Genomic DNA, 13,111 nt, shown 5'->3' with positions numbered 1-13,111 from the left:
CAGAAGTAGATTCAGATGTATCCTGATGCCGTGGCATCCTGAGTGAGTTTGCCTAAAAGCAAGTATCCAGCTTTGCAGAAATATATTGCTTTGGTATATTCTCTGCAGACAGTGCATCTCATCCTGTTTTGACATTTCTTGATGAAAAGAGAAATGAATTTGATTGAAAGTGCACCATCTTCTATGGGACCTTTATTCCAAATAGACTAGATGAGTGATAGCAGCAAACCTAGAGACATACCTGCTTCACACTGCAAAAGCTACAATGTCTTGCTGGATAAAAGCCCAACAAGAAGGGTGTCACATACCTTGGCTTCGTTTGTAGCTGAGCTCTTCCTCCAACAGCATGAACATCATGAGCTAGAACAGGACTTCCCTGGTGCAGGGCCTCAGAGAATGTAAAATGTACATTTTGTGTCACTGACATATTTTCTGAAAAATCCCTTTGACAGGATCTTTTCTCCTGAGAAGCTGGGAAGCATCAGCTTCTCCATGTTTTTCTTCTCTGGAATGTGATTTGGAGAATTGTTTACCCAGTATATGAATTGTTTTTAATTAATGGCCAACCGCAGCCAGCTGTGTCAGACTCTCTGAGTCAGTCACGAGATTTTATTACTCATTCTTTGCTAGCCTTCTGATGTCTCCTTTCTCTTTCTTTAGTATAGTTTTAGATTATCATTTTCTTTTAATATAACATATGTAATAAAACAATAAATCAGCCTTCTGAGACATGGAGTCAAGATTCTCATCTCTTCCCTCAATCCCGGGGAATCCTGGGGACCTCAAACACCACCACAATTTTGCACCTATTTTTTGCTATTGTGCATTTTACAACAGAATCATGGGACCAAAAAAGGCACAAACAGTCCAAAGGGAATGCACGTGAGAGACACGAGTTCTCCTTCTTCCAGAGGAGTGTCAGGAGTTGCCAGGCCACAGAGCCTGTGTGCTCTGTGGGACTGCTGTGTCCCTGCCAGCAGTGTCCTCCTCCCCCCACACAACCCCATCCCATGGATTGGTGATTTGAACTGTCTCCTGACATACAGGAACTGTGAATCCAAAACACAGCTACGAGCTGGGGATGGCTCAGGTTACCCACTTCATGAGCAGTGATACAGCCCTTAGTATTCTGCCAACTCATATTAATTCCACTAACTCAGCAGAAGCTGAATGGCAGCTCCTCCACCAAAAGGAGCAAGAGCTTGGGTGTAACAATTTCCTTACCCTGTTCAAAGATCAGGTGGCCCCTTCCTCAAAACTGAGACTTCCTGGGTTGCTACCCATGGATACAGTTGTATATAAAACTGTATTTCAGAAGCTCTGTCACCATTTTAAAGTTAAAATAATAAAATTATAATGTTTTTAATTTAAAATATGCATACATTTAATATACAAAATTATACAAATTATACATTTAGCTAACATAGAAAAATACATCTTGTTAACAAGATAAAATGTCAACATATCTTACATAATTTGTGAGAGTTACAAATCTGCGATCATCAAGTAGACTTTGTGACTTCATTACAATTCTGTATCCTCCTAGTTACATTGAGTATTAATACATATGTACAGTTGATATCAATGGCAAATGTCTTAGAGTGGAAATCTTTGCTGAAGAGTTATCCAGAAGGCTTTAATGAAACAGTTAAAATATGAGTGGTCTCTTTTATACTATTGAAGCGTCTCAGATAGCCAGAACTAATGTGACACTCAGTGACAGGGTGGTCATGGGTCAGAGTTTAAACTTCTTGCATTTATTTACACACCCCTCCCTCCCCAGTCTAACTGCTACACCTGCTTAATAAGTGTCACAACATAAATCCCAGCTTTTTTGTGCATTCTTTGGTACCTCTTCAAATCCAAATTTGTGGCCCTAACAACTGCTCTTCATGACTTCTGGTTACCACTCCTCTGTTGGCTGTGCAAAAGTGTTAAACAGTTGTACAGCACTAGAGCTCAAAAGGCAAGATCTCCGTACATTATTCATCCCAGATTTAGATTATAAATACCTCAGGAGGTGGGGAGATACTTTTGTTTCAGTCAATAAATATGTGCAGTAAGTCTTCACTCCTTATTTAATTTACATGGTTTCCTTTTTCAAGTTCCAAACAAAAGACAGAAGTGTAAAGTTATAAATAAGCTGTAAAAATCTGTTTCATGCTGGGCCTTGTCTTACATACTGTGAGCCACATAATGATTTTCTTTTAACTATTTACAAATTGTTTTAAACTTGCTTGTCATCACAGGGAGCAAAACAGAAGACCACCACCAGTCTGATTTTCAGGCCTTCTTTTTTTTTTCTTTTTTTTTTTTTTTTTTTAAATTTAGCTCTGTACCAATAAATTGCTCTTAATTCCTAGAAGATAAAATTCACTCATGAGTTAAAAGCTTATTCAGCTTTTCCTAAGAGCTGCTTAGGACCATCAGTGAGTGGTACATGAATTGCCTCATGCAGGCTTTTTTGGCGCTGGAGTGGCTTTCATCTGTTAGTTACATTTTCCCTCTTTTTGAAAAAGACCACAGTTCAGAGAGTAGAGAAATGTAGTTGTTTGGCATCGGTTGGCACACTGCATAGGAACCTCTCACATTGGAATTTACATTTGCATATTCATATTCCCAAAGCAAGAGTCCATGTTACACAGAGAAACAATAGTGAACAGAGATTTATACCACAGACCCCAGCAACTCCAAATCAAGGCAGGTGTCCAAAACTACTAATCTCTCTTTTCCTCTCCTACAACATTAAAGAGAACATGATACCCACATATCTACCACATCTGAGAATTTCTTAAGCCAAGTAGAAGCAAGCATGAAATCTTGGTCCCAAGAAACCCTGTGGAAATTTGCCAGTAAATGATACAAGCATTTAGTCCAGTATATTTAAACTTTCTCTTTTTTTTTCCTGCCTTTAACTGCAACTTGCAACTTTCCTAGTATGGATCCCAACTGTAGAATTTAAGTTAGCTATATTTTTAGATTATATCCTATACAAGAAATAGTATACTCTCTTTCCTAACATTTCTACAGGGGCAGAAATTCCTGTCCATAATCCCATGGCTACTGATTTCTAATGCAAATATATTTAGAGCCAAAGGCACAATATATTTTAAAGGTTTTCTTCTAAAGCAGGAAAGAGGTTTGAACAAGTTTCTGTAATCCTAGGGCCTGTTACCCCTCTGCCTCCTTAAGGCACTAAAGGATTTCCAAAGGATTAGTGGCAAAACCCAGCCTGCACATGTCCCTCCCTCCACCCCATAACCACAGTAAATTCAAATATTAAAAACCTTCATCTGCAAGTGAGAAATACAGGTAGATTTATGAAACACAAAAATCAGTTTCCACTTTTCAAAAGGCCACAAGGACAAACATCAGCCATGCTTTAGCAGGCAGCTTATCCTGGGAACTCTGCTGTGTATGTGACACACTTCCCAGCAAATGCATTATTCTGAATATAACGTGATTATCACGCCAGAGTCAATCATTGTACTTGCAGCATTTGCCAACCATAGTGGTGTGAAGAACAGAATTTGGGATTTAAAGGTCGCTTAAGGAGCAACCTGTAATCTGTATTTTCAATATCCTCCAATGGTCTGTACAGTAAAGTATACATAAATAAGTGAACTGCCAAAGAAACCATATTTTCCATGTAACATTGCCCATCTTGTCTAATTAGGGTGACAGAAGGAGATTGCATTTACTCACAGAACCTAGCAGCATCTTAATTTTGACTAAAGAATTTGGCCAAAACAATGTTGTGCATAGAAAGCAATCAGAACAAAGCGCCCAATTTTTCATTCTCTGAAGGTTTACCATGAAATGAAAATACATGTAAAGCATGTCCTGGTAACTCTACCACAGACAGCACGTTAAACAAGTTAACTTCTGCTTAGTGAAAGAAACTCAGACTCACTAACAAGTAGACAACAACACTTCTCACTATAAGGCAACTAGAAAATAATATCTAGGCTTTCTGTCTTAGCTAGCAATCTCACATGAAAAGTTTACTGCTTTCTTCCAGTGCTTTGAGGTAAAGTTGGGCTTTTACTTCCCAATCCTCAGCCACATGAAACACATCCACTGGTCTATCAATGTAATTAATAAGCAGACTTTTCCTATATTGTTTGGACAATTTTTGTATGAGGAGGCAGTAGAATTTCAAGAACAATGTGGTACAAACCACAAAGAGTGAAGAGTGCTCTACATTCCTTACTCTAATTGTTCTAAAATGAAACCAAAAGGCAGAAAGCTTAAGATGTTACAAAATGGATGACTTCATCATAAACATTTATAATTGATAGTGGGAGATTTTGCATAAATACTAGGAAAGAGGCCTGATATTTTAGTTCAACACCTAATTCAGAAGAAAGAAGTAGGGTTTAATTGCCTGAGTGTTGTAGAAATTATGTATGTTTTCATGTGGATAGTATGCAAATGGATAGAAACCTACACATATGTCATTGCTTTATTTTAGGAACTTGCAGTTAAGCTTCACATGTTACCATGACAACATGTCATCTTGTTACTAATTGTAATCTAGAAATGCACATTACATTAATCTGATTTGGGATTCCATGGTTTATTCTTCTCCTTCTTTTCAGAGGATATCTGTAATTACTGGGCAACTACACATTGTAAAGACAGCACATCCTAGCAGCTAGCTCAATGTTAAAAAAGCAAAAGAGAAATACAAGACATAAAACAGTTTTCAAAACTGAAAGTGCATCCCAATGTAAGAGTTTGAGAGCAGCTGCTGCCGTTCAGGTCACCACAAGTATTGCCACTGACTCAATAGTGCTCTGTGCCTCTAGTCACAGAATGGATGGAGGCACCCCCTGGACTCCTCAGGCACAGCTCTGGTGCCTGCACTCACATCTCCTGACCTTCCCAAAGGGCTCCCAGAGGTGAAGAGTGGGGGTTGTGGTGTGTAATCTGTACTGGGCAGCACGGCTGCAAAATGTGTTTGTGTCATACGTGCTGCTGCCAACCAGAGTGCACAAAAGGGCCTCTTTCAGGAGAAGCATGTGTGCCTGCAAGTGTTTTATCTGAAAGTTAAATTCAGTGTGGTCTATTCATGTGGTTGAAATACTCAGAGTATCAGGACAGAGCACTTTGATGTTCCAAGTGCCTCTCAACACACACAAAGATCATTCCCAATTCCAACTTAGCCTTGTAAAAAATGCCATTCTGTCTCATTTGCTAAACAGTTTGTACCCTCAAGTACCACATTCTCAGATATACTAAACATCCCAACTCAGATCAAAGGCTCTTTCAGGAATGCTCAAAGCCACACAAAGCTGAAGATACTGCATATCCACATAAGCAGACCCATAAAAATGGAGATTGTGCTTGGTAATTGCTTTAAAATGCAAATGCTGAGATCCCTAGAAAACAAAACAAAACTCAGATTCAAACCACACTTTAGGCTGGTGTGCATGGCCAGCTTCCACTACAGCAGGTGGCTGAAATGGTGCAGATGGCAACTTAGGGCAACTTCTCACTTTTTCCCATAGCGGAGCAGCTGCAGTCACCTTCAGGCCAAACCACATTTTATCCATCCTTCAGAGCTCTACTGCTTCTTCTGTGTGACTGATACATTCTTCCCTGTTCAAGAGGAAGGAGGAGAAATAGAAAAGGAAGGGAAAAAAAGACAAAAACATAAGCTAAGTATCTGTATTTTCACAATTTAGGGAATTGTGTGTGTTATTCATCCAAGGTGAAAATAAAGCATTTGGGAAACAGTGTGCCCAGGTGCTTCCATACAAACACAGCATAATGGCAGCATATTGTAGAAACTGAACTATTCAAAACATGTGGAGACATTCTCCCATGATTTACTGATTAGGGGAAAAGCACATTCCATGCCTTTCCCTTTTGCTAGTCCTTCTTGTCCACAAGACAAAATTCCATTCATCAATATGGAAATAAACATTCCCTGCCATCTTCCCAACCACAACCCACTTGGCAGGAATCTACAGAAGTATCATGGATAAAGCTCAACTCATGGGGTGACAGCCATCACAAATCCAACTTTCCAAGTAAGTCCTGTTTCTATGACTCTTCTCAGAGAAATAATCAACATTTGCATCCTTCCTCAGATATTAAATTTCAAAGCCTACAAAACATTTTCTCAGGCTTTACAATTTCCAGTGAAGCTGCCATTATTAGTGTTAAACATCACCAGTGATGCACTGCCTGCAAACTTAACTCTGGCTAAAACTTGATATGTACTGGAGAAACACACATATTAGTACATCAGGAGTACAGGAGATGATAATAGCATAGAGAATTTTGTTAAAAATATTATATTGCAATTATTATTATAATAAAGGGCTGGTAATTAACTGTCAATACTGAAATGCATCCCAGTCACCAACATGCCCCTCAAAAGAGAAAAATTAAAAATCAGGAAAGAAAAGAGCCTTCATGGCATATACTTCAGGGTGGAAAGATTTTTCCAAGCATGAAGAACAGAAATGAAGAAAAATTCTGAGGAGCAAGGCAAAGTAATAAAGGGGAAGACATTTTTTTTGGAGAAGCAGCTGGATTGATTATTGTAGGACATAAAACCAGTGAGATATGCAAGAGTCAGTCACTGATCCAGGAGAGTGTCAGCTGGGCAGGAGGACATCAATGATTCTGAGTGATGAGAGGCATTTAGAGCCCTTGCATACTCCCTAGTTCAGCTCTCCATCCTGGATCAGAAACTGGTAAATATTCAGAATTGCTTTTCATTCAAAACAACACCAGAAGCTTTCTGCAGCCTTCCTAAGACATCATACATTAGTTCTGCTTCTGCTGTAGGTGCCTCCAAGCAAAATTTGATTTGGACTTCCTTCTCTTTGCATCATTTAGGAAAGTCCAGGCTATACTGCAAACAAAGAAAATCCATTGCAGTTCATTCTTATCTCCAGGCAGAGAAAGGGAACACTACTAGTGTCTCCATAGATCACCTTCTTTTTGATTAATGTCTTTGTAGCCTAAGTGCAATCAAAACAACACTCAAAAGAACACACTTGCAGCCTTTGCTATCCACACCTTCCAAGGATTTTTCAGGACATCAGGTACTTTTTAATTTCTAATTAACATTACAAAGAGAAGTATGACTTAGTACCAGCAGAGCTGGCCTTGCATTTTGGGATAGTCTGAAACACGTCTCTTCCAGTCATACATGAAATCTCTTTTCTGTGATCCTGTCACTGTGCATAAGCTCTGGGGAGGATCAGGAGGGTCAGTCTCTAGATTCTCCTAAAATTTAACTTCTTTTTAGAAGACAGAGAGGTTGCAATTTTAGTTCCTCAATTGGTTGCAGAGGAGCTACCCACTGTAACCAGTTGTCAGTTTATTGTTCAAAAGGAAGAATGTCCCTAAAGTATCATGGATAGTTGTAATGGAAAACTATCCTTGAAAAATTATCACTGAAAACTGGTGTGGCCAGAATAATGGAAATCTGTTTCAAACTTCATTAATTCAGTGAACCTACTTCAGTTTGCACTTTAGTGATCATTATTTTTGTTATCCATCAATTTAAATTTAAACTAAGTTCTCTAATTTTCCAAAATTTGGTTTAAAGAATATTTGTCAAACATGCAGTGCTAGACTAAGAAAATTTACAAATGTAAAATCATTATTTGCATAATATTTCCTTCCATTTTTATTATATTTTCCTCAAAACATTAGCTGCGAATTATTCAGTCTCTTTTGTCAGACTCTTCACTTTCTCTTTCATTCTTTTCATCCTCTTTGTCTATCCTTGTGCCTTCTTATGTGAATTATCCACCCCCTTCTTTCATTGTCCACAAGTCTTTATGAAACTTTTTGTACCTTGCAGTTTTATTTCTCTGACAAATTTATCCTCCACCCTTCTCTTATACTTTTTTTTTCATACCACTTATCTAACTAAGAAGTGTGGAACATAAACCACTACTGAATTGTTTTGTAATTACTCTGGTCAGGGAGAAATTCTCTCTTGTGAAATGCTTGAGGAAAATAAGAAAGGTCTTCATGATGTTACTTTACCAAAGAAAAATATCGACCAAGCATTTCCAGGGCTCAAGCACAAAGGTGCAGTTTCTAACCATGCATCACAGAGATTAAAATCCAGTTGAGTATTTACCAATACTGTACCTAAGAGTTTTAGCATGGGTATTTCTGATGCTCAGAAATTTGCTGGGCCCCATTCTTTGGCAGGACTAAAGCACACGGTTGAGCAGTGATGCAGAGGCTGGGCTTGTGCTCCTTCACATCACTAGCAAAATCAATTTTAGTCACCAACACAAAAAGCTGCTAATGTAGAAGGTCATTAAACAAAACTGATTCCTCTGTGACACTGGAATCTCAAAGGAAACCTTGAAACATAAAAGTGATGACTGTGCACTACTCTAAGCCAGGACCAAATAACTTCCAGCATAACAAAGATCAGTGATCCATATTCATGCACTCACTTGATGTTCTCCAATCTTTTACCACCTCTGGGAGGCACCAGCATTTCTTTGTTCTGGCTGCTCCCAATCCATCATATCTGTACTTGTTCATCCTGTGCTAAGTGTCAGGAAATTGTAAGACCACAGGACAAACCTCAGAAGGTGATTTAGATCAACCTACTCAGAGAAGAGTCATTCCAAAGTCAGAACAGTTTGCTCAGGGTTTACCTAATCAAAGCTTGAATAACTCCTGGGGTGGAGTGCACAGCCTTCCTGGGCAGCCTGTCCCACTGCTGGGGTGTCCTCATGAGGGAAATGCTTTTCCTATGTCCAGTCTGAACTTCTCTTGTTTCATCTTATGCCCACTGTGTCTCACCCTCTCACCATGCATCTCTGTGAAGGGCCTGGCTCTCTCTGCTCTGTGATTCTGTGTTTCTCAAAGCTGGCTCTTCCCCAGGTGAATCAGCCTAGACCCCTTGGCCTCTTTTCACAGGACAAGCAGTCTGCTCCCTCAAGTATCTAAAATATCATTTTTAAGGAATCTTAGAGAGTTCATAATGGTGGAAGAAAACTAGTGCTGACCACCTCCTAAAGACAGCTGTTCTGCTGGACTCCTCCACTCTGGAGAGCAGGGCTCTGTGCCCCTGCCAGGGTCCATGGTCTCCATCCTCTGCAGAGCACAAGGTGGATGGATGTCATCTTCTTCCCACTAAGAAGATACAGCAGTAAAAGCTTTGCTAAAATTTTCAGAGTGTGCACCAAAGTCAGAAAGGAACGAGCCCATATAGAGACTTTAAATACAAACAACATCTGGAAGGAAGAACACTAAGAGCTGCAGGACTGTACACACAATCCTAAAATCTCAGAGAGTGTCTGTGCTCATTTAGATTCGAAAATACTTTTCAGATCATTGAGCCCACCTGTAATGAATGCACACAAAGGATTTGAAGTTAAATAGTTCCTTCCATTTAGAAGACGGAAATGGTAAAAGGAGGATGTTATTTTATTTTGTTCATCTGAAAGAAGACATGAGACATGGTGATACCACCGTAAAAACATGTTTAAATAATGCCTGATATCTGAAGTTTGGGTTTGGGTGGTGGACCATCATGCACTTCCAACTGCCCAAGTTTGACTTCAGAATATCAGTCAATGCATACTGGGGACATTTCCCCTGTGTAGCCCAGCATTAAACATCTCAAATCAGCAGTGGCTGCTCAATACCTCAGCCCTTATGTGCAGGGCCAGAAACACCACATTTCCATTGGTTTGTAGCACTAGAGGTATTTAAAGTAAAAGAAACTGCAAAATTCAAGGAAATAATAAATTTTTTTTCTATCCAACAAAGAAATCGATATTTTTGCTATTTGTCAAAAAATATTTGAAGAGGATCCTAGGCAACACCTAAAAAGAGTTTCTGCTGTAAATATAAAAAAGTACTCTGCTGTGCCTCTGCCCTTAACAAGGGTCACAAATTATCCTTTCTTTAGAACTACCAAAGCACCACTGGTTTCTATCACTGTGTAGGAGCTAGAGTAGCAAAATGAGAGAAAATGTCAGGCAAGAGGACTTGTGCTATTCTTTAATATATTATAATGTAATTATAGATATTTTACTTGGTCTAAATTATATCATCATTAGAATCCAGTCATTTTATAATTTCTATTAATTACAGAAAATCAATGTGTCTGTGGCAAGCACACACTTTAACAGAAAATTATCTACCATAAACTGTTTAATATGTGTTTTATAGTACCTTGCTTTAAAATAGAAACATCTTCATTTAGAAAAAAACTGATTACTTGCAAATAGGAAAACTGTAAAAAATGAAAGTGATTACAAAAAGGAAAGGTTGGAAAGCTGCATTTTGCACGAATAAACATGGGATGCCTCAGCTGTTTGGTAAAGAAATGCTATATAACTAAGAGCATGGTCTTTACAAAAACATTTGATTTCTGTGCTTGGTAGAAAAAGAAAAAAAGATCAAATAGTATTCAGTGTAGTCTTCTCATTCACAAATTGCTGCTTCTAAAATGCATTTCTACTTGATGGATTCACTTTGCAGCTCAAGAGGTGTGAATCTCATTAAACTCTCAATGAAGACATATTGATCCCAAGCATAACCAACGGCCAACAGAGTTTGCCTATATCTCGGAGGAAAAGAATTGCAGCCAAGGGGAAAAAACCCAACAACCAACTAACCAACCATGAATACTGAAAACCCCAAATAAATTATGTTCTCTTCTGTTAGAAAATTGTATTATGTATTTCTACATTCTTGTGCTTAATGAAGGTATAAAATACTAGAAAAGGTTACATATATAGATCTCATTCAACCTAATTTCTCTGGCTTTATGTCAGTTTCTTTCTTATGAAACTAATGGTGTAATTCTGGAAAAATGCATTCATGAATGATAAATGAGCCTTGTCTTACTCAACTCTATGGAAAATGCATTATTTTCATTAACAGTAGAATATGGGCAATATACAACAATACAAGCAGTGCTGCTATTTAATGCTACAGAGCTCTTAATAAAAATGTAACGCACACAGACTCATTTTCACACTGCTTGGAGAAGAACAACTTAGGAGTCTTTATTAAGGTTGGGTAACCATAGTGAAGAGGATCTGCAAATGTGAATCTTAGAGATGTGCAGGGACAGTTGAACTCACTGCTGTGCTGAATGTCATTCTGGGAGTTAATATCTTCTGTTAATGGCCTATCAATATATATATAATATATTCGCTTTCAAAAAATGTATTCTAGAACAATATCCCTGCAATCCTTTGCAGCTCTGAGACGCAAATGCTTGCAGAAGATCCCTGTTGTCTAACCTCCAACTCATCAAATATTCCACAACTTTGCAGGCAGTAACAGCAGTAACATGCACACACTTCTGAGATCAATTGCTAACCCAAAATCCCCAACATGCAGCCAAGGACAGCTAGCTTGCCAAGAGGCTCAGGGTGAAACGTGCTGATATGAGGCAGTTCAGCAATCTAAAATGACACACTAGGAAACCTTGAAGATTGATCACAGATTGTTGGAACACACACATAAAAAAGGAAAAACCAGCTGGATTTTTTTTAAAGACAGTCTTCACCCAGTGCTAGTCCTTATCAAAGAGTGGCCTTATTCCAATTTAAAATAAGAAACAATTAAAACACCTTTGTATTCAAGGGAACTTCCACAGGACTCCATTTACTTTGCTGATTTGATTTTCCTATAATGGCACTGCCTCATTTAGACAGCTCCAAGCCTTTATTAGCCTTGTAAGCATAACAGCATTTATTAAATGCAGGAGTTTTTTGTGGTAAATTATGCACATGAACTTAATGTTATTTACATTTCTCCCATTAAGACAATCATAACAGATTTAAAAGCTAATGTAAATGAGTTAACATCATACTACAGAGACAGTAACAGTGTGACATGTCCAAATATGATGGCAGAGTGGTACCTTCTGTGTATCAGGCACATTGCTTTTGAGAAGCATCTCACAACAATAATGCAACCCAGTACAATGAAAAAGCAAATTCCAGAAGGATTATCTTATCAAGTCAAAAATGAAGAAAACCTCCATCATGTGCATGTTTTGCTGAAGTTAAAGAAGTGAGTATTATCAAGAAATTACCTGCAATAACAGACAGCAGGAACAGCCCACAACAAATACTTGATATTTAATATAATTCACTGTGTGCTTTAGTACTGTAATGCACCCAGTTAAACTCGGTGCTCCTTCCAGTGCTGAAAATGTAACAGACAGATTGACCCACAAGAGTCCCACAGCTTCCCTCCCCTGCAAAAAAATGCAATAAAAGTGTATTCAACTTGGTTAATTTCACATCCTTCCCCTTTCAGTTTCCCAGGGAGGCACCCTTAACATAGAAATCATCATGGTAAGATGTGTACAACATATCTTGTGGTCCCATTCCCCAAATATACAGACTGTAGCATCAGTCAGCAGACTGATCTTGCACCATATTAACTGCCTCCTCTCCTATCTGCTGGCAGTGTGCAGTGTCATGCTCACAGAGCAGCTGTAGAATACCACTGGAACAGATAAATTTGCGATAGGTAGCAGCCATGAACCTTCTAAGTACAGCCATGGTAATATGAAAAACCTGCTGGGACTGAAGAGCACAAATTGTGAGCAGAACAAAATAAGGCCCTTGGAAGTGGAGGCTGTTTGAGCCCTTCAGTCTCTGGAACAAGCTGCCTCCTTCCTAGATGAGCCTCCCAGGCACTTCTGCTCACATCTGCATGATAAAACTGCACACAAGTCTGAGGGCTGTATTCATCTAAGGCACAGCACCCTTTGGGCCAGATGGGCTTTGTCCTGGGGACACCAGTGATGCCTGCAAATGCAGACCTGCCCATTGTCCTTCAGGAATTTTAATTATCTGAAAGCACTTCAAATATCCTACAGAAAACCATTAATTTAAATTATTTGACTTAGGGGAAGTCACAGGCTTTTTTTTTTTTTTTTAAGTCAAGGTCATTACGAATAGCTCACTCAATATGAGACAAGATTTTATGACTCACAGGAGACTGGAAAAATCAGCAGCAACACTGCATATTTAAAGTATAATGTTTAGTCATCAAAGACACTTTCAGAGTTATTGCCTCCTCCTTAGACACATTTTTTTTAATTGCTCCAACAGAGCTGCATCAGTAACAAAGATAT

General features: G+C 38.7%; 1 protein-coding gene across 1 annotated transcript in view; it reads right to left on the bottom strand.

Moving 5' to 3' along the window:
• Window positions 1-1,375: 1,375 nt before the first annotated feature.
• Window positions 1,376-13,111, bottom strand: part of C4H4orf50 (chromosome 4 C4orf50 homolog) — an 86,974-nt gene continuing 75,238 nt past the window's right edge. Inside the window, exon 14 of the mRNA XM_064711760.1 lies at window positions 1,376-5,604. Within this exon, the coding sequence (XP_064567830.1) occupies window positions 5,570-5,604 (35 nt within the window). The 3' untranslated portion in view covers window positions 1,376-5,569. The remainder of the gene's footprint in view (window positions 5,605-13,111) is intronic.

This window comes from Zonotrichia leucophrys, chromosome 4 (assembly GCF_028769735.1).
Source record: "Zonotrichia leucophrys gambelii isolate GWCS_2022_RI chromosome 4, RI_Zleu_2.0, whole genome shotgun sequence".
NCBI lineage: Eukaryota > Metazoa > Chordata > Aves > Passeriformes > Passerellidae > Zonotrichia > Zonotrichia leucophrys.
Note: the sequence above shows the minus strand (reverse complement) of the source record. Positions and strands in the feature narration are given on the sequence as shown.